The 20,793-nt window shown below is 43.5% G+C and overlaps 1 protein-coding gene across 1 annotated transcript in view; it reads left to right on the top strand.

Annotated features, from left to right (window-relative positions):
* CUNH1orf87 (chromosome unknown C1orf87 homolog) overlaps window positions 1–14,840 on the top strand; it is a 106,910-nt gene extending 92,070 nt beyond the window's left edge. The window contains exons 10-12 of the mRNA XM_077768122.1: window positions 4,220–4,299; window positions 7,239–7,452; window positions 14,384–14,840. Of these exons, the coding sequence (XP_077624248.1) occupies window positions 4,220–4,299; window positions 7,239–7,452; window positions 14,384–14,544 (455 nt within the window). The 3' untranslated portion in view covers window positions 14,545–14,840. The remainder of the gene's footprint in view (window positions 1–4,219; window positions 4,300–7,238; window positions 7,453–14,383) is intronic.
* The last annotated feature ends 5,953 nt before the right edge of the window (window positions 14,841–20,793 follow it).

The raw sequence follows: 20,793 nt of genomic DNA, 5'->3' as shown, positions 1-20,793 counted from the left end.
TAAATGAAAAGTCTGACAGCAGCAAGAACCAGAGACATGCTTTGATCTAGTCATTTAAATAATAAAATCCAGGATCTGGCTTCTCTCTGGCTCTCTGCTCTGCTGTACATGGTGCCACCATCATCGTTAGGCTCTACCCGGTGGTGCCCCAACTATCCCAGGCACTTCTTCCGCAATCACAAAATAGCTATGACAGCTATGGTCATCCCTTTCCCAGCACTGTCTTTCCGCCCATCCTGCCCAGAGGAATTTTACTAGCTGAGAAAAGGTAGCAGCTCTCTCCTCTAGTCTCAGATGCTTAGAGTAGATTTTTATGTTCACCTTTGGACCAAGGCTGTGATTAGGATAGCCATGATAGTCTTCAACTAACTAGAGACCAAGCTTAGAGCTGGAACTGGGGGATCATTCTTACCAAACCACAGCACTAGGATGGGGGAAGAGAGGTGCCCACAAAGCAAAATATGGTTCCTATCACTAGAAAAGGATAATGAAGGGGACAATCACCAGAGAAGAAATGAATGATGGAAGCCAAAATAGTAATAATAAATTCCAGTCACCTGCATGGCCCATGAGGCCATTCAGTTCTGTGAATACTTGACCCACTTCCCTTTTCATCCTGCATCAACAAGGCTCTCCTCTCAGCTATTGCCTGAGTGCACCAAACATTCCTCCCTCCCTTGTGACCTTTGCCTTTATGATAGCTTTCTCTGGAAATGCTCTTTCTGCAGACATTTCCATTCCTTTATCCTTTGTTTCTCAGGGCTCTATTTGAATGTCACTTCAAGAGGCCTTTGGTGAATTTCCTCCCTTAAATAGCAACTGCCAAGACTTCCCCACCCCATAATTGGCTGCAGTGGCATTTCTAGCACTTATCACTACTTGATATTATTCTACATATCTATCTGTGTGCCCTCACCCCTGGAATGCACACTCCCTGATAAGATTGTCTCATTCATTGTTGTATCACAGTAAGCATGTAACAATGGTTGTTGAATGCGTGAATGAATTAGAATCCCAGACCTAACCCTACCTCTGTTGTCTTAAGCAAGAAACTGAACCTCGTGTTGCCTCAGTCTCCTCACTGGTAAAATGGAGACAATTTCTACCTCACAGGGTTATTCTTTAGATTAAGTAAGAAAACACGTGAGAAGTGTCTGGCATATATTTAGATATTTGACATACATTAGTTTCCTTCTCATAAAAGGTTCATTCACTAGGTCTGAGGAGGCCAGAAGTCTTTATTTAAATCAGTTGTTTTCTCCTGTGGCTTCACTTTAGAACTACTTAGGGAATTCTTTAGACGTTCTGAGCTGGATTCTCACCCCCCAAGATGCTGATTTAATTGGTCTGGTGTGCCGCCCAGGCACTGGTAGTTTTTAAAGCTCCCCAAGTGGTAGCATATTAGCAGCCAGGGCTGAAGATCACTGATTTCAAGTCATTGGGGAGAGGGGTGGGGGACAGGGAGGGCTGGCTGCGTGATGATCAGAATCCACTGGAAGCCCTGTAAAATCTGGCCCTTCCAACACCTGGAAATCTCTAGAAGCCAGCTTGGCTTATTTCCCCCAGTACAAATCATCAACTGGCAGACTAGACAGATGGTTATTATTTATCCTTCCTGCTGTGTTAGAAAAAAAAAAAAAGAGCTCTGCCTCGGGCTTCTCCAACCAGTTTTACATGTGCAAACCATTACCTCCTTATATGCTCATAGGTATTAGAAGGGAGAAAGGGAAGCTTAAGAGAGACCAGGGAGACTAGCACGTATTTTCTCCTAATGTAACTTTGAGAAGTGCAGACAAAAGAGAGAAACTGGCCTGGGACAAAGGCTAGGTTCTAGCTCTGATGCTGAAAGGGATGATGTACACCAACAGTGCCCAGGAAAATGCTTGGCACATCATAATTAATGCTAAGTCTCCTTTTCTGGGGGACTGAGATTTGTTTAAGACCATATAATAATGCTAACACAATAACAAATAATAATACCTTGCACTGAACATCTTCCCTGTGCTAAGTATTTTCTCTCAGTAACTTTTTTCAGTCGCCACAGTATTATTGCAGACTGCCAGAATCATGCCCTTTTCACAACGGACAACATTAGGATGGGAAAGCTGGCAGCTGGTAAAGGGAAGAATCAGGTTTAGCACTCAGGTCTGACACCCAAGTTTTTCTTGCCACCCTTATGCTACATACTGCTTCCAGAATCCTTTTAACTCTCAAACTTGGTCATTCAGAGTAATTGGAACCTTTTCTCACTGGCAGGAAGCAGAAAGCTTTTCTTCCACACACTGGGGGAAACGAGCAGGAGCCAGTGCTACTAGGTGATGATGGGTTCCCATGGCAAATTTTCAGCAGATTAAATGAGATCTGCCTCAAAGGGTCTGCCTTAACTGGCTATCATGGTTCTCATTAAGCATCTATTAAGTCTTACTCTAGCATCTGGGTTAGGAATAGGGGGCGGGGATAAAGGAATGAAGCGAAGGGGCANTGTGTGTGTGTGTGTGTGTGTGTGTGTGTGTGTGTGTGTGTGTGTCTGTCTGTCTATCTCTCAGAAAAAAATAAAAAAAATGAAGAGAGAAAAATACTCTCCTCCCATAGGGCCTGAAAAGGTATTAGAGAAATNTGTGTGTGTGTGTGTGTGTGTGTGTGTGTGTGTGTGTGTGTGTGTGTGTCTATCTCTCAGAAAAAAATAAAAGAAATGAAGAGAGAAAAAAACTCTCCTCCCATAGGGCCTGAAAAGGTATTAGAGAAATAGAACTATATAGTCAGTGGCTCTATTTTCAAGGCTCCAAATCAGGGCACCTGGTCATTCATTTAGTCTAACTCAGTACTTATTCTAACGCTGGGTGCTGGAGTTTCCAAGATTATGAAGTCACCTTATCTTCATCAAGAGACTGAAGGAGAAGATGTATAATGGCTCATAGGTACAATATTAAAGGTGTAACAAAAGGCTTTTCAATCTAATATGTAAGTTACCTTACATGAGCATCCTCATGCAGGTGCCACTATTAGTTAACATTTATCGGGCACTTGTTATGTGCCAGGTGTTTGCTTTACAGCTTCTAGTCCATTTGATCTTCATAATAACCCCTGGACAGCACTATCCAGCTTTTACAGAAGTGGAGCCTGAGACACAGTGACGACAAGTAACCTGCCCAGGGTCATGCAGCTGATAGAGACAGGAGCTGAGACTCTAGCCCAAGGCATCCAGCTCCAGAGCCCAAAACCTCCACTCTCAGCCTTTCTACAAAATGTATCGATTAAACCATTTTTATTGAAAGTAGTGAGGCCCAACTCAGGAACAATATGTATTTGTTAATGGCACAGTTGAGTAATGCAATATATATTGAAGCTGAAGTTCCCAGAAATGTGTATTGTGTGGTCGTCGCATGGGTCTGTAAAATAAATGAGTAAGTCACCCAGTGGGATGGAAGTGGCTAGTGATGAGTGGATGATATGCGCAATAAGCCTAAGAGGGTGCCAGCAGAAGGGCACCATGTCTTTTTCCTGCATCCTAAGGAACTTTCTTCTACTCAGGAAGGCAGCAGCCGGAACAAGTAGTATCTGGGTAGTAGAACCCCCTGGGTTAGGGATGATGTCCAAACCTCTTCCTGTACAGCACCTCTGAACACTGAAAGGGGCAAGAAAGACACAGGGTTTATCTGACCCACTCACACACCTGCATGGAGCGACGGGCAGAGGTTCCTGCTTCTCTGTAAAGAGGCAGAACCATGGAAGGAGACCCCTTGTCACTCTCCAAGCTGTAAACTCCCTCCTGACTCAAGGCAGCTCTATAGGCTGTTGTCTCTTTATCTGGGCCTCTGTTCGGCATCACTGCCAGCATCACTGTTACCTGGAAACTCCTATTCATCCCTCAGGCCCCCAGTTTAAGTGTTACCTTCCTCCAAGGAGCCTTCTCCGATCCTCCACCATTCCCACCGCTACCTCAGTATATGTTCAAATATTTCTGCATTTTCCTTTGTTGTGTTTCTGGTAGTTTGTAACTAAATAATAACGTTGAGCAGGTTTTTAGCATCTACTCCCCTTTTGTGAGCTCCATCAAGGCAGCCACCAGATCTCTTTCATCTACCAGCGGATCCCTAGCACCCAACACAGTACCAACCAGGTAGCAGAGCTTCAACATTCTCTTTGCCTGCATAGATATGCATATGTACTAGAATGAAGAGGCCCAACTAACCCCTTCCGTGTTTCCTTTCTTGTTCAGGCAAGAAAGCAAAAGAAACCTCTGCCACTACAACACAGGCTGAAGTTCCTAAGGTGTCTCAAGGCCAAACAGAACATATGGTATGCACCTGGCTACGCAGAGCACGGGGAAGGGCTTCAAGGATCCTTGGCCTTCTATTCTCTGATGCTGGGTGGGGCCCTCCCTTCTGGGTTTTTGATTTCCACCCAACACCTTGATGTCAGGCTATCTTTGACTTTGAGAGTCTCCTCCAGCAGAGAAGGGAGGAATAACTCTGAGAGTGTGGGTTGGTTCCCATCCCAGCTGGTATGCACACAGATCTCTCTCAACACAAGGTGATGGGCCCGCCATCTGCCCCAAGAAACCGGACTTGTAGCGTGGCTACAGGTGTCCTTCCAAAGCTTGTGACCAATCCCCCAACTGCCATCAAAATAAAAGATGGCTATAAGACCTATTTTAACATCTTAAGTCCAGCTTCCAGAATCTGAGGGTGACCTTTTCCCCAGACATCACATTTTAAAATGTATAGGGCTCTTTGATTTAAGGGAAAAAAAAAAAAACTGGCAAGCAGTTAAAATCCGCTTTAATATTCCCAGCACTTAGCCAAAAGAAGATGCAGACAGAATTGCAAAACAGCCTGAGTTTTTCTGTTGTTGTTGTTTTTTTAAATGCCCGGATTAGAACATAATTCATCTTAAAATGACGGGAGGCCTCTTCATGCACTTCACACTTTGAAATATTTTAGAAAATAGTATCCATTTTGGCAAGCCTCTTGCCACGCAAGAAACAACAGCAAATGCTTTTCTCCTTGAGTGTTAAGTCTGTTGTGAATAAGATTATAAAAAATATACTTTGCTCTTTTATTTTGCCTCTTGTTTGAGGATTTTGCTGCATCCCCTCTGCAATAACTGATTCTTGTCACATTCCTGTATAAGCAGCATTCACTGCCCCACTTTTTAGAGAGTGAAACTAAAGCAGAAGTTTGGTAAAGCAAATTTCCTATTTTCCCAGGGAAAATCATTTATTTGTTCCCTTATTCATTCAGTAAACATGTCTTTAGACCCAAGGGTGTGCCACCCACTAACAAGACCGTGAAGATCCACCAGTGACTACCTCACAGGCCCAGGCTCTAGATCTCTGGTAGAGGAGAGGGACACTGTAACAATCACAATATCCTGAATGAGGGCTAGGATGGATAAAGGAGCTACAAAGAATCACCCCTCAATCTGCCTGAGCTTTGGGGAAGGCTTCCTACAAGAAGTGAAATAGGAGCTGGGTCTTGAAGGATGTGTAGGAGTCCTCCCAGCCAAGGCATGAGTGGTAAGAAGAGCTTTCACAACAGAGGGAATAGTATATATAAAACATAAAGGCATTATACAGCTTCATTTTTTTTTCTGGGTTTATGTGGCTGGAAAAAGATGAGAGAAAAAGATGCATCCGCAGGGCTGAAAGAAAATAAGCAAGGACAAGAATTTGGATGGTCTTATGTGCCAAGTAAAGAATTTGGACTTTATTCTGATAGCATGGGACTAAAACAGTATAGGATGTGTTACTTACTTTCTTACTTACTTCCTTACTTATTTAGTTGAACCTAATTCAGGTCCATACAAATCTCCCCCTTTCCCTGCTTTTAGCGGTCAAAGAGGCTATTGAAATGTCTGAAGAAATACAAAGTTATTTTAAATCAGCTTCTCCGATCCAACAACTTCTTTGAATTCTCTACAATCATCCACCAAACTCTATCCAAATGTGCATTTAGCTGGGTAGATTAAGATGATCTAAAGTGTTCACCAGATTTTTTTTTAATGTTTTTATTTATTTCTAGGGGGGAGAGAGAGAGAGAGAGAGAGAGACAGCGTGAGCAGGGGAGGGTCAGAGAGAGAGGGAGTCACAGACTGAAACAGGCTCCAGGCTCTGAGCTGGCGGTCAGCACAGAGCCCAACGCGGGGCTCGAACCCACGAACCGCGAGATCATGACCTAAGCAAAAGTCGGACGCTTAACCGACTGAGCCACCCAGGCGCCCCTAAAGTGTTCACCAGATTTCTAAAGTGGCCCAAGGCTCTAAAGAGTAGAACCCTATTTATTTACCTTCGAAAACTTTCAGCTGTTTCTTAACATTGATTTTATCAGGCAGTGTGTTTACTGGCCCATTTTCCATTAGATGCCCAGTCCTGCACCATGTATGTAGACACATGGTAATTCTCTCCACAGCCATATAGATAGACAAGATGGGCAACTCCTGGAAAAGTGGGGTTGGGCAGATCAAACAATAGACGTCCACTCTCTTCATGGTGAGTGACAGCATGGTTTACATGGTGCTGCGGGGACTCATGTGTCTAACTGTTCTAAAAGCAACTCTATTTTGTGCGGGGCACAGGGTTAGAACACCGCAATGAGCTGGACATGACCTCTGCACCCTCCTTCTAGTTTTGTGTCGACCACTGACCGCCTGATCTTAGTCAGTCACATCTATTCCCTGGGCTGCAGCTTCCTTTGTTAAGTGAAGAGGACAGACAGACCACAGAGGTGCTTTATGCTTCATTAAAATGAGCCCAGCAGCCTAAGATCACATCAGTCTGGTTTCAATCACTTTTTGTCAACAATCTCACACTCATGTTGCAGAGGTTTTCCCACCAAGAAGTCATAATAGGCATTACCTGAGGCCCACCCCCTTGTGTATCCTGTTAGTATAAAACAGAGTAGAATATCATGAAAAGCCTCAGTTACAAAAACCTTCGTTTTGTGTAAAGCAGAAATGCAACCTGAATTAAGTAATGATTTCACCCTTCTCCTAAACACACACACACACACACACACCCCACCCCCCACCCAAAACACTCAACATAGTAGTTTATATCCAGCAAGAATTGGCAGATATGGTCCTATCGCACTGAGGATTTGAACCACATCCTCTGGCTTTACACAGCCAGGCCTTGCAATAAATCTTGCTAGCTGTGTGGCCTCCTCTTTGGCCAAGAGACTGGAGGAGCTCTTTGTGGTGAATGTATTGCCAGTGAGATGCCTGTGTTGTTTTGGTAGAAAATTCCAGAAGAGGAGCTGCAACCAGAAAACCCTCCTGCTGAGATTTCAGCCCCCAAAGGTCCCCTGAAGGCTTTGAAGGTCAGGCCAATCTCACAGCCTTTCATGACTCCAATGGTGAAGAACAGGAGTGAGTCTGAAGAATATGAGACATGGATTGACAGGTTCAGGAAGCTGGAAAATGCCCTCTACCTGTGTGACCTGAGTAATACAGGTGAGGTGGGAAGCTCACAGCTGATACATCTTTCTATTTGTGTTTTGGTCTGGAAATGGACACCTCCTTCTCTTTCACTGTGTGTGTATAGAAACCATGTGCACTGGTGCTGGGGTCACAAGTGGGAAATTCAAAGATGAATCAGAACCAGACATGAATCAACCACCAGTTTGCTTACAGTTTCTCTGTGTCTTTGATCCTCCTCCATTCCACTACTGGAGTCTAACCCACAATCCAATCTTGTTTCCAAGATTTCCTAACCAAAGTCTTCAGCTTGCCCACTGACAGGCTGAGCTCCAAACTCCTTAGCAAGGCAAAGGCTGGTTCTGTCCACCTGACCAGCCTCTTCTCCTTTAACTCATTAGTCTCTCAGCATATCGTACTCTGTCTCAGTGAAAGAGCCTGTCTTCCTCAAACATGCCATACTTTCTCCCATGGCTGCTCCTTTTCTAACCCTATGCCCAGACAGTCTGAGCTGTCTACCTCTCTTCTTCCTACCCTACCCCTTGCCAACTCTTCATCTTGTCCACCTAGCAAGCTCCTGCCCAAATATGTTTTATGTTAGAACTCAGGCTTTACTCCTCTGAGACTCCCATGATTTCCCCATGACAGATCTAGGCCAACCTTTATCTAGCCTCCTAGAGTTCTTTAATTATCATATTTGATATATTGTATTTTTTCATTTGGGGACGTACTACAATATCACCAATAGACTATCTTCCTTTTTTTTTTTTTTTTTTAGCTCTAGCACCTTGCATCATTCTATTCAACTTTTTAAATCTGTTTTAATGTTACTTATTTTTGAGAGAGAGAGACAGAGCATGATGCGGAGGGGCAGAGAGAGGAAGACAGAGAATCTGAATCAGGCTCCAGGCTCTAAGCTCTCGTCACGGAGCCTGACGTGGGGCTCAAACCCATGAACCCCAAGATTTTGACTGGAGCTGAAGTTGGATGCTTAACCTACTGAGCCACCCAGGCACCCCTATTCAACATTTTTTTGAGGGAACAAATAAATGAATGAGTATAAATACATACATAAATCCAAGATGGAAGGTGATAAATACCATTATAGTGTGCTATGTGTGCATTCAGAGAAAGGAGCATTCCTTCCTAGTGAGGTGATCAGAGAAGGTTATGTTAGTGTGAAGTTAACCATTAAGGATAAAGTGCAGTTTACATACAAAGGAATGAAATAGACTTTTCTGGCAAAAGTGCAAATTATCCAAGCAAAGAGTTATGTGTGAAGCTCAGTGTAAGAAGTTTGGTTTGGAAAGAATACAGGGGCTATTAAGAAGAATGTTAAATGATAAAAGTAGAAAATATAAGATTCTCGATCCAAGAAGATCTTAGAGGCCAGACCAACGAATCTGGATTTAGATCAAGGAGAATGAATTGCACTTTGAGTTTCTAAGCAGGGAAGTGGTATGATGAAGTTATATTTCAGAAAGACCCTCAATGGCTATGTGCAGATTGAAGGAGAAACAGAAAGTAGGAAAATGAGAAAGGAGGCTATTGCAATGTCCAGATGAAAATGAAGGCCAGATCAAGGTCAGAAGCCTGGGGAATGGAAAAGAGGGAGCAGATAATAAAGCACCTGGACTGAAATCGTTGTACTTAATTACATTCTGTGTTTGTGATGAGTTAGTGTATTATGTGTGGGGCCTAAAACTACGGAGTGCATGAAGTAGAGAGAATGGTGATTGCCAGGAAAAATGGGAGATGTTGATCAAAGGGTACACCCGTTCAGTTATAAGATGAATGAGTTCCAAGGACTTAATGTACTGCATGAGGACTCTAGTTAACAATGCTGTATTGTACACTTGAAAGTTGCTATGAGAGTGGAGATTTAACATGCTCCCCACCACAGCAACAACCACAATCAAATGGTAATTGTGTGTGATAAAGGATATGTTAACTGACCTTATTGTGGTAAATATTTCCCAATATATGCATGTATCAAATCATCATATTGTACACTTTAAACTTACACAATGGTATATGTCAATTATATCACAACAAAAGAAAGAGCAGATACATTAGTACTCTCTAGAAGTAATCATGTAACAGTAGCAGTGCCTGTATTTTCATTCTCTGTGTATATTTGCTTCGTTTTGTTTTAAATTTCCAAAGCACTTAACTCTAGACCATAATAGTATAACTACCATTCAACTCTAGACCATATAAAGTGTAACCACCATATAAAACCCAAGGACTTCAAAGAGAGGGGGAGAAAAAATTAATGAAAAATTCATCTAGCTAAATTAGAAAATCATTTATTAAACATGTGTTATGAGCCTAGCACTGCACTAGAGGCTGGATCAGAAGGAAAACTAGAAAGGACGAGACATAGTCTCTGGGGGTGCCTGGGCGGCTCAGTAGGTTAAGCGTCCAATTTCGGCTCAGGTCACAGCTTGTGAGTTCGAGCCCTGTGTCAGGCTCTGTACTGACAGCTCAGAGCCTGGAGTCTGCTTCCAATTCTGTGTCTATTTCTTTCCCTGCCCTTCTTCAAGTCTCTCTCTCTCTCTCTCTCTCTCTCTCTCAAAAATAAACAAACATTAAAAAAAATTTTTTTTAAAGACATGGTCTCTGGCCCCAAGGAGCTTTTAGGTCTGACACCAAGACTGACAGTAGTTAAATGCTGAAAAGCAAACATTTTCAAGGACAACATGTAGTAAAGTATTATAATTGAAGACACAAGATTAGAGTCCAAGGGAAAGAGAGTAGAGATTAAAAGAATTTCATCTTCTAATGTGAGATGAGTATTCAGAAAGGGCTACATGGAAGAGAGCGCTCTTCCCAATGTCCACCAAAGGTTCGATCAGAGGAGAGCACAAGAAAAGCTGAGATAGATCACTTAGAGATGACAGTGGACAAAAGGAGATTAAAAGAGTACTGAAAGGGCGCCTGGGTGGCTCAGTTAGTTAAGCATCCAACTCCTGACTTCGGCTCAGGTCATGATCTCATGGTCTGTGAGTTCGAGCCCCACATCGGGCTCTGTGCTGACAGTGTGGAGCCTGCCTGGGATTCTGTCTTCCTCTCTCTCTCTGCCCCTCCCCTGCTTGCTCTCTGTCTCTCTCAAAATAAATAAAAATTAATTTAAAAGAAATATCACTGAAATAATCACGAATCTAGGTATTCCTACCAGAGTGGTGATGGGGTTACAAACAAAAACAAACAAACATCAGGTGGAGAGAGAAGACTTTTCGAAAGAAACAAATGCTAGGTTGCAGGGATGGATGATGGATCATAAACTTAGTTGCTAAAAGTCTCCCCAAAGACTGGGGCCTTTCTCATACTTCTGAACTCTTCTGAGGAAAAACAGAGTCTTGTTGATTTTGGAGGTCTACTCCAGCAGATTTGAAATGCCTCTCTCATGGCCTCTTCACTATTTATGCCTGTTTTCTCTGTTTCTATGAAATTCACTGGTTGCTTGTCAGCCAGGGAATGTGTCAGCCTGATCTGGGAACATCTATAACTATCTTTACTGAGGAAAGAGGATTAACTGAGGTCATTTCATTGGTTTATTCACCACAGTATTTAGCTGACCACCACAGCCTCATTCTAGACACTGAGCAGATGATACCTACTTTGCCTATTGATGAATCAGTGTTCTTTATTATGTGCAAGGAAATATGTAGGCCAGGGTGTTCTTCATTCAGGGTGAAGACAGACCATCCATCATCAAATTAGTGTTTCTGGGAAGCTACTCTGTGCTTATTTTCTAACAGGGGTGGTCAAGAAAATATCCTTGAAGAGGAAGAATGAGAAATGACTGTGAATAACTGGTCATGTTTTCTAAAGAAAAAAGGGCGGTTGGAATAAATGTTTGAGTGAATGGTAGATTTGGAATCTTCCCAATGAACTGAAGGCTAGATAGAAAACGTTTTTGAGTTCAAGGAGGCAGAATGCAACGAGAGCCCTCAAGGACATTCTTTGCATGAGTCTGGACTTTGCACACATTGAATCACTAACTCCTCACATCAACCACATGCTGAAGGGATTAATGTCCTTATTTATGGAGGAAAAAGCCAACCTCAAAGTGGTGAAAGAATAGCCAGTGGGGAGTTGAGCCATAATTCAAACCCAGTTCTATTGGACTCCCCACTACCCTAAACGCCCATGACATACCAGAAAGAACATGAGGTTTCACTTGTTGCCTTGCTGGTTGGTCCTTTGTTTGTTTTTACCAGAAGACTTAGATTCAAGTCCAGACTTTACTAATTGCTGAGCCCTGAAAGCCAGTTATTTATATTCTCCAAGCCTATTTCTTGATCTACAAACTGTTAACAATAAAACATACCTCCCTCGATTTGAGAAAGGATCAAATTAGATTTGAGAGTTCTTTGTAAACTGTAGAATAAAGATGTCAAAGAAGGTCTTATTAGTCCTTTAGTTTTGGTGCTGGTGGGACAAGAACAGATTTTCAACACTAAGATGTATTGTAAGTGTTATTTTATGCAGCTCTCGTAGGCATTCCCTAATGACAATAAATTAGACAGATACAAATTTCAGCCAGTGGACTCTTGTTTAACCCTAGGAATCTTCCACCAATGGTAAAGCTCAGAAGATAGTGGAAAATGTTCCCATGCACACCGGTGGTGATTTCTAGATGTATTTTTTAACATTACTTTTAATTTGTAATTAAAATATAAACTCAGTTGTGTATATTTTAAAAATCTCTTGTTAAGATACATTCTTATATATTTTAAATAATATTGATGCTATAACTATTATAATTATCTGATAATAATACTTGCATTAATGAGTGCTTACTAGTTCTGGGCACTGTGTTAAGCTTTCATTATATGCATTTTAATTATCCCTATATTAAAGTTGAGGAAACTGAGGTTCAAAAAGTTAAAGTAGCTTCCCCAGTCAGAACTTATTCCAAAACCCAAGGCTAATATTTCCAGAGGCAGAATATGAGGAAATGTCTTGAAGGATCCAACCTAGACCGGACCAATAGCAGCCACCCGATCCAGAGAACTGCAGAGATACAATTGGCCAACTCAAAGAAAGCCATGTCTGCCAAGATCAACATTCTAATAGAAGAGATAGACAATAAACAAATGGAGAGAGGATGGGATGGGATGGGACAGGATAGAACCAAACAGAACGAATAGAATAAGTCACATTAGGACATGTCTATAGCCCACTGTTAAGAATAGCCATCAGAGAGCAGTTCAAAGGGGAGCATCATGCTCAATAGTGTTTGCTCATTTAAATATGAATGATGCTTGGGGCACCTAAGTGGCTCAGTGGGTTGAGCGTTAGACTTCAGCTCAGGTCTTGATCTCGCAGTCCATGAGTTCAAGCCCCACATCTGGCTCTGTGCTGACAGCTCAGAGCCTAGAGCCTGCTTCAGATTCTGTGTTCCCCTCTCTCTCTGTCCCTCCCTGACTTTCTCTCTCTCTCTCTCTCAGAAAAATAATAAACATTTAAAAAACACACAAATAATACTTGGCAGCTTAAACAGAGATAACAGGTATCCAGCAGACACAAACTCCAACGGGCCAGTAGTGACGTTTACAGCATGACTGGGGACCACCTCCGGTCTCTTTGAGAAAGAATTTCACAGTGGCTATCACAGCCCGCACCAGTACAGAAGAGGAGGAGAACAACATGCAAGAGATGCATCTTTAATCCCTAGAAGAGATATTTAAAAACTTCCCTTGACACCTGTGGTGTAGATCCTCACAATTCAAGGAACATAGTTAGGGAACAATCTGAGCCTCACTTGCTACAATCTCTTCCCCCTTATTTTATAAGGTGGTGCAGCAGTTAAATGCATGGTTTTAAGCAGCCTTGGGCAAGTAACTTACCATCTCTATGCCTCAGTTTCTCCCTCTGTAAAATGGACTGTTGTGAGTATTAAGTGAATTGTTACTGGTAAAATGTTTGGAGGAGTGCCTGAAATATGATAAATGGTATGTGTGTGAGAGAGAGAGAGTCATTATTGTTATTGTTGTATTCTAGTTAATTTTCTGCATATCTTATCATCTCAACTGGTCAGGGATCTTCCCGAGGTAAAAGGTCACTTCTCTAAATCCTCTATATTCCCAAGCACGTATCTGTATCTAACATATATGAGCTCACAATTAGGAGCTTATGAATGAGTACTTGATCTTTGCTAATGCTGTGTTCTACATTTAAAGCTCTTCTCTGCAGTGGAGCACCCAGGTGGCTCAGTCGGTTGAGCCTCCAACTTCCACTCAGGTCATGATCTTGTGGTTGACGAGGTCGAGACCTGCGTCCGGGCTCTGTGCTGACAGCTCAGAGCCTGGAGCCTGCTTCAGATTCTTTGTCTCCCTCTCTCTCTGCCCCTTCCTTGATTGCTCGCACTCTGTCTCTCTCTCTCTCGCAAAAATAAACATTAAATTTTTTTAATTAAAAAAAAAAAACACTCTTCTCTGCAACTACCAAAATCCACCTACTCTCAACATGGAAAGCACCTTGGTACTGATACATATAACACATGGGTACCAGGCTGCATCCTGTGATAAGCACGGCCAACTCTATTACACAGATTGAGACACTGAGCCCTGAGCAATGAGATGACTTACCTGTAATCACACAGCAGGCAGGAGGGGGTCACAGTAAATACATTTCCAGAAAAGCATAGAAATGAGCTGTTTGAATCCTGCATGTTTAGGAACACGTGTGGCTACTTCTATAAGATAAAAATAAACCGGAACAATTATAACTTGACTTTAGCAGGCACTCCACCTGTTATAAAAATTGGCCTTAAAAGTTTTATGGCCACAGAGAACAAGCTTCAATTGCTTTAAGAAGCTTCAAGTGTCAAAATATTAGCATTTTAGCATTTTGTTTTTACTCAGAAGTCATTTGAGCTAATAGATTTTTTTTTCTCTTTTTTGTTTTCCCCTTCTTTTTTTTCCCCAAACCTTCCACCCACCCAACCCAAACGCAGGAGTCCTGGAAAAGGAACGGGCCAGACGCCTCATTCACAACTACAATCTCATTTACAACCTGTCCCTGAGCCCTCGGAAAATCGACCAAGCCTTGCGGAGATTCTGTGCAGGAGAAAATATGCTCTTGGAGCCAGCACTTCGGTACTTAAAGGAGCTATGATAACAAACCCATATTGTGAGAACAGATGTTTCCCTTTTCTTCCTTTCTACCCAGACACGTGTTTCTCCCCAGCCCGTGTATGGTGGCAAAGGCACTGTCAGAGTCAAGGCCGATTCAGCAACTGGAGACGCTTTGGACTTGGACTTCATTTCTGGCTATGCTGCTCCCTTTTAGGCAGCCTAGAGTGACCCGAAAAAAACAGGTTTCCTCTCCTGGGGTGGCAAGAATCCAATGTCTTAAAACCCCCTTTAATTCTAACAAAGCTCCTTGTTAACATTACATGGTTTTGTCCCCTACATTGCTGATGAGTCTTCGCTTTTGCAAACCCTGCAATTCCATAGAGTAAAAAATACGCCAGATATTGTCAACTCCCACAAATGCCTGTCACATAAGTATACCTAAATATATCATTGTTGGATGTGGAAGCCAGCCTTTCCTCCAGTCGCTATTCTAGGAAGGATTTCCACATGATAAGGAAAATAAAACTGGTAACAATATGCTAATACTGAGGGTAGAGCAGAATTCCAGGCGAGGTTTTCTGAACAAGTGAGCCATTGTCCTCATTACAGGAATTGCTGCTGTTACACTGTCCCAGGCAGATAGATCTCCAGAGTACTGGATACACTTCTCAATGTGTGACACCAGGCACAAAGGGTTCTGGAACAGGTAACATCTTCTTTGCTCTCTCTGGCAGGAAAATCAGGCAAAACTTCCCACCAGTCCCCATAGTTCTTTCTATCCAACTTTGCACCTCCCCCAGAACACACACATACTCACACATCACACCACATAGGGAGCATGAGCTCACCGAAGGAATACTAGCCTAGGACTTCAGGGACAAATGTGTTCCCAGAACCATTATTAATGTGGCATGACCTGGATTCTGCTTTTCAGATCTGTGTGGGAGACTGGAGGAAGGAGTTAGGTCAAGGGGAAAAGCAGAGAGATCCTGAAGTATCCTTTTTTATCCATTTTACATAGGGGCATGTCTCATAAAATCTTAACAAGCCCTTAAGAATAAAATAATTTTGATCTATTAACACAAAAGATCTCTAAGGGCTTCAAGGGTGAACCTGCTTTAGTTTTTATGATCCTTGAGTAACCCAGAAAAATGCCTCGTAAAGCAGACTGACCACCTCTCTAACAATTCTAGAACCCTTGGACCTAGTTGCCTTTAAGGTCAGAGAAGTAAGCAGACAAACGCGGCTTTCTCAGGCACTCCAAATTTCAAATGAGGAAAATTAGAATATTAGATCAGACAATTCAGTATACATTGGGCAACCAATGTGCGCTGGGACCTGGGCATATTTTGTTTCATCCAACTGTGACAACTCGATATGGCAGGTTTCACAACTCCAATTTGCAGACGAAGAGAGAGAGGCTCAAAGAAGTAAAAGGTGGAAGAGCTGTTGAGAGTGCTTGCCTGTTGATAACTGGCCAGAAGGATAGAGCCTCCTGGAGAACATGAAGAACGCCACATCCACCCTGCGTCTCTGTGGAGAAGTGAACTGGAGAGAGGGCTGGGTGAATGGAGGCCCTAAACGTGAAGGCAGGGTTATCAGACTCAGTTGTGGAGTCCTGGAGAGCAGTGGTCTTGCCGTACCCAATTCTTTTCTGTGAGATCTAGACTAGCTCCTCATGGATAGCCTTAGCACCCAGCAACTCACACAAGTGGAGGCGACTCCGTCATCAGAGACTGCAGCAGAAAGGTGCCCTAGGGCATTGTGACTGTAGGTAGTGCACACCCTGTATACCTGGAGAGCTTGCTGACTGAATGCTTCTCTGAGTGGGTGGCAATGGCCAGACCTGGATCTACAGTCACCCTGCCACCACTAGCAGAGAACAGAAAAAGAATAGGCTTTAACCCAGCCCAAATCCATCTCCATCACTTCATGGGTAGTACCTTTAGAAAGGGTTTAATCTCCCTGAGCTTCAGTTCCTTCAACTGTAAAACAGAAATAATAAAAACACTGGGTGTTTCACAGGAGTGTTGTAAACACTGAGAGTCATGCCATTTGGACAGTTCCTCGCACGTAGAAGAGAAGGACCTTTCTTATGTCCCTTCTCTTAGCAGCTGAGCATCAGGATGCTTGAACCATGGTCTGTGTGAAATGACACAGGGACATAAGGTTACCCCTAGAGCAAAAGCAAATTTTGAGAAGTATCTGCCTTCTAGAACCAAGGAACAATTGTTTCTGGATCATTTCCTGTCTGGAATTGTTCACTACTTTACCCCAAGATGTGTGTGTGTGTGTGTGTCTGTGTGTGTGTGTGTGTGTGTGAGTGTGCGTGCACATGGGTGCACTCGCATATATACATTTGCAAGACTTCCAGTTGGCATAAGTAAATACTTATTGTTTTCTGAGTAAACATTAAAAGAAGCAAACTCAAGTCATAGAAAAAAGCTAAGATAGCAAGGTGACAATGTGACAGTAGATGTTAAACGAAGCCTTACCACAAGGCAAACCATTGAACACAAACAGGAAAATGCTGTAAGGTCATTATGGGTTAGAATATTGGCTTGACCTCTGTGCTGGGACTTCTCCATGGTTTACTAATGGAAAATCTATTACCTTTCTCTCTTTTTTCCCCCTAAGGTCTGCGGTGTTTTGTATATTCCCCATGACTGTGAACTTCTAACACTGGGTAGAGAAATTCTGCTGTCTGTGGCTTGACCAGCTTTCTCTCTCTTTTTCTTTTTAATGTTTTATTTATTTCAGAGAGAGAGAGACAGCATGAGCAGGGGAGGGTCAGAGAGAGAGGGAGACACAGAATCTGAAACAGGCTCCAGGCTCTGAGCTGTCAGCACAGAACCCGATGCGGGGCTCAAACCCACAAACCATGAGATCACAACCTGAGTCGAAGTTGGACGCCTAACTGACTGAGCCACCCAGGCGCCCCTGACCAGCTTTCTCTAGCAGAACCTTTCTCCGTGTGTGTCTGTGTGCAGTGGACTGGTTAAACCCCAGTATGCCCTGGAGAGAATTCGGGTCAACTGTATCTGACCCAACCATCTGAAAGCCTTAGCTTCTAAAATGGGTCACTGAAGAGGTGATAGAAGTTGAGTCTCACCGGTTGGACAGGTTCTTTCACGGATGTGTGACCCTGAGCAACTCACTACCTACCTCACAGAGTCATTCATATTAAAGGAGATAATGGTACACATTGCCCAGCTATATACCTGTCACATAAACATGCTCCATAAGGGAAAACTGGCTTCCTATCTTATTCATATACAGTATTTCCATTTACCCCATTCATTGGACCACATCATTAAATACCTTTTCCAAGTATAGACCATTTCCAAGTCAACAGGTGGCTCCCTGATTATGTAGTCGTGGAGGGCAGAGACCATGCCCTACACTTTCTTATTCTTCATTCTCCCACCTGCCCGGACTCCTCAGAATAACCTAACTGTGCTAGCCTTACTACTATGCCCATTGTACAGACAAGAAACTGAGGCACATGGTGGTAAAGATGCTTTCCTAAGGACTAAGAGCTAGTGAGTGCCTGAGTCAGGATTAGGATCCAGTGCACAACTTCAAGCTCAACGGTGTCCTGCAGTTCACAGTTAGAGCAAATATTCTCTAGTGTGTGTGATCTGTCTCCCCAGCAAGTCTGGACGTCACTTCCAGCCAGGGCTCAGGTCTTCCTCAACTTTGTCTCCAGCACAGAGCCCAGATTCACCCCCAAGTCGGCACCTGGAAAACATTTGTAGAATAGAGCCCCGCATGAAACTTTTGAAGCCCTGTGGCCTCCTGCCCTCTCCAGCTCTGCCAGCTTCATCACTGCCTCGTGGGGACTGAAATGAAGGGTGTTTTCAGGACTCTTGGCATCCTGTGTTCACACAAGCAGAAACACAACTGTATAGATCACGCAATCCAAAGAGTTTGCTAAGTGCTCGCTGACTCTTCAGAGGAATTTCCCAAGATCATTAAGAGAAACAATATGGGGTTTGATATTCTAATTGGGATCAGCAACTGGACAGCTTTGGAGCTGGCCAGAGAACTGTGAAGCTCCACAAACAAATGCTGGCCTTTCTTCTCTTTCTCTCCTTGCCCTCCCCCCTTCATTAGAGCCTTTCAGCTACTGTTCCAATGCTCCTTAGCAACAAAGGCCGGGGTTCCCAGAGCTGGGGTGCCTCAGGAATGACAGCCATTCCTCTCATTAGCATTCAGGGCACCTCATCTGCCTGCACAGTTAGCTGTGGGACCAAGCAAAAGGCAGTGGCTTGGGGGAGGCCCAGCATTTAGCGTGGCTTGTTGGGAAATGGGAAGCCTCCACAAAGAGTTTCCAAACAAAAGGCATCAATATTATTTGTGGAGCCATCAGACTGCCTGGAGCACAATATGGCTCTGGCTCAGCCACATGCTCTCTCTCCAGGTTCTGTGTGAAGGCTTGGTGGGGACTTCCCAGACACAACATGGCCCTGAATGCCAATACATTGGAAGGCCTCCCTCCTCCTCCCCCCTCTGCTGTCCAGTCTCTCCTCAGGCTCAGTTTATCCAGGTTGGACAATGGGTAGACTCTTAACTGGCAGTGGGGGTGCCCATAGGAGGGGAGTTGATGGAGAGTAAATGGTCAGATGGTAGGACAATTCCAAACAGATGGTGCTGCTAGGAATGCATTCCAGACAAATTCACAAGCAGATTGAGCTCTGACGAAGACTTAGCTATTGGAGAACAGTTGGTGCCTTGTACCGAGCCCTTGCTCAAAACACACATCCTGCTCTTCCCTACAATCTTTACCGGTCCCATGAGGGGACCCCTACCTAGGTCTTGTCTCACTGGAATTCCAAAATACTGATCAACAGGCCAATCCCTGGAGGATTCCAACCAACAAAACTATTTCTCAACATTCTCATCTTGTCTCTAAGCAGAGTTTCCTTCAGACTCCCTCCCCACCTCCAGGGATGTGGACCTCACTACTTGTCCTCTCTAAGACAATCCCTTCTCCAAACAGCTCCAATTTGCTCGTCTAAAACTGGTCTCCATTTTAGTCTCCTTTCTACCCTCCCTTGCGGCCAAAGAGGATGTAAAGTTTGATATGTCATTGCAACAACAGCTGCACTAATCCTATGCCTGACCCTTCTAGGGACCAGGGAGCCAAAATCAAAAACAAACAAACAAACAAGGATAAGAAAGAAAGATTCTCTCTTCTAGAACTGATTTGAGCTGGGGAGAGAGCTCAGGAATGCGCCCTTACTTATAAAACTTTCCAGGGGCACCTGGGTGGCTCAGTCAGTTAAGCACCCAACTTCAGTTCAGATCATGATCTTATAGTCCATGAGGTCAAGCCCCGCATCAGGCACTGTGCTGACAGCTCAGAGTCTGGAGCCTGTTCAAATTCTGAGTCTCCCCCTCTCTCTGTCCCTCCTCTCTCTTTCTCTCTCAAAAAATAACAATAAAATATTATTTAAAAGCTTTCCATAAGCCATACTCTGACTTACACTCTCGATTTTTACTCTGTGTGTACCTCTGAATCAACAGCCCACCCCATTAAGCCATCTCAACCTCAGAATATCCCCCACCAGCTGCCCTTGGTTGGCAACATTTCTTATTCTTTACTCAACCATGATACCACCTGCCCTTATCCTCCCATGTGACAGAGAGATCAAAGAAACAGAAAGGGGGGTAGGTGAGGTGTTCTGTTCCCCTTTGGGTCCAGAAGTGGAGTGAGGAATGGGGCAAGGTATAGATAGATGGATTTTACTCAGCCTGAGAAGAGACACGCTAACAATCAGAACTGATAAGCAATAAAGTGGGCTGCTTTCCAAGGTCAGTAGCTTTCTGTCCTCAGAATCACTAGAGATGGATGAAAATGTGTCAGTGATGGGAGAGGTAAGTAGTTCCTTTCCAGCATAGAATAACATGAATGACAGAATCTTTGGGTTATGAAGCATGTCAAAGTTTGCCGTGTCTTGGCCACCTTATCTCAATGGCAGAAAAGGTGAAAAAAGGCTTCCCTATTCCTAGACTGAATTAGTGCCCCCTGCTCTTTTGTAAACATCATCACACTTGAAATTATATCAACATTTCCCTTAGTTTCCTTAGTTGACCTGTGGTCCAGAAGGCCTGGTCTAATCAGGCACCTACTATTTCTCAAGCAGACCAAAAACAAAGTTCTCTGCACAGTGGGAGCTTCCAGAGCCTACGATCCAGTCTACACCCTGCCTTTGGAAGACATATTTGGGTTTCATCATTCCACCACCTCCTGGAGTGAATGATTTCTGACCAGGTCGACTGTGAT

This window comes from Crocuta crocuta, unplaced genomic scaffold (genome assembly GCF_008692635.1).
Source record: "Crocuta crocuta isolate KB4526 unplaced genomic scaffold, BGI_CrCroc_1.0 scaffold85, whole genome shotgun sequence".
Classification (NCBI taxonomy): Eukaryota; Metazoa; Chordata; class Mammalia; order Carnivora; family Hyaenidae; genus Crocuta; species Crocuta crocuta.
Note: the sequence above shows the minus strand (reverse complement) of the source record. Positions and strands in the feature narration are given on the sequence as shown.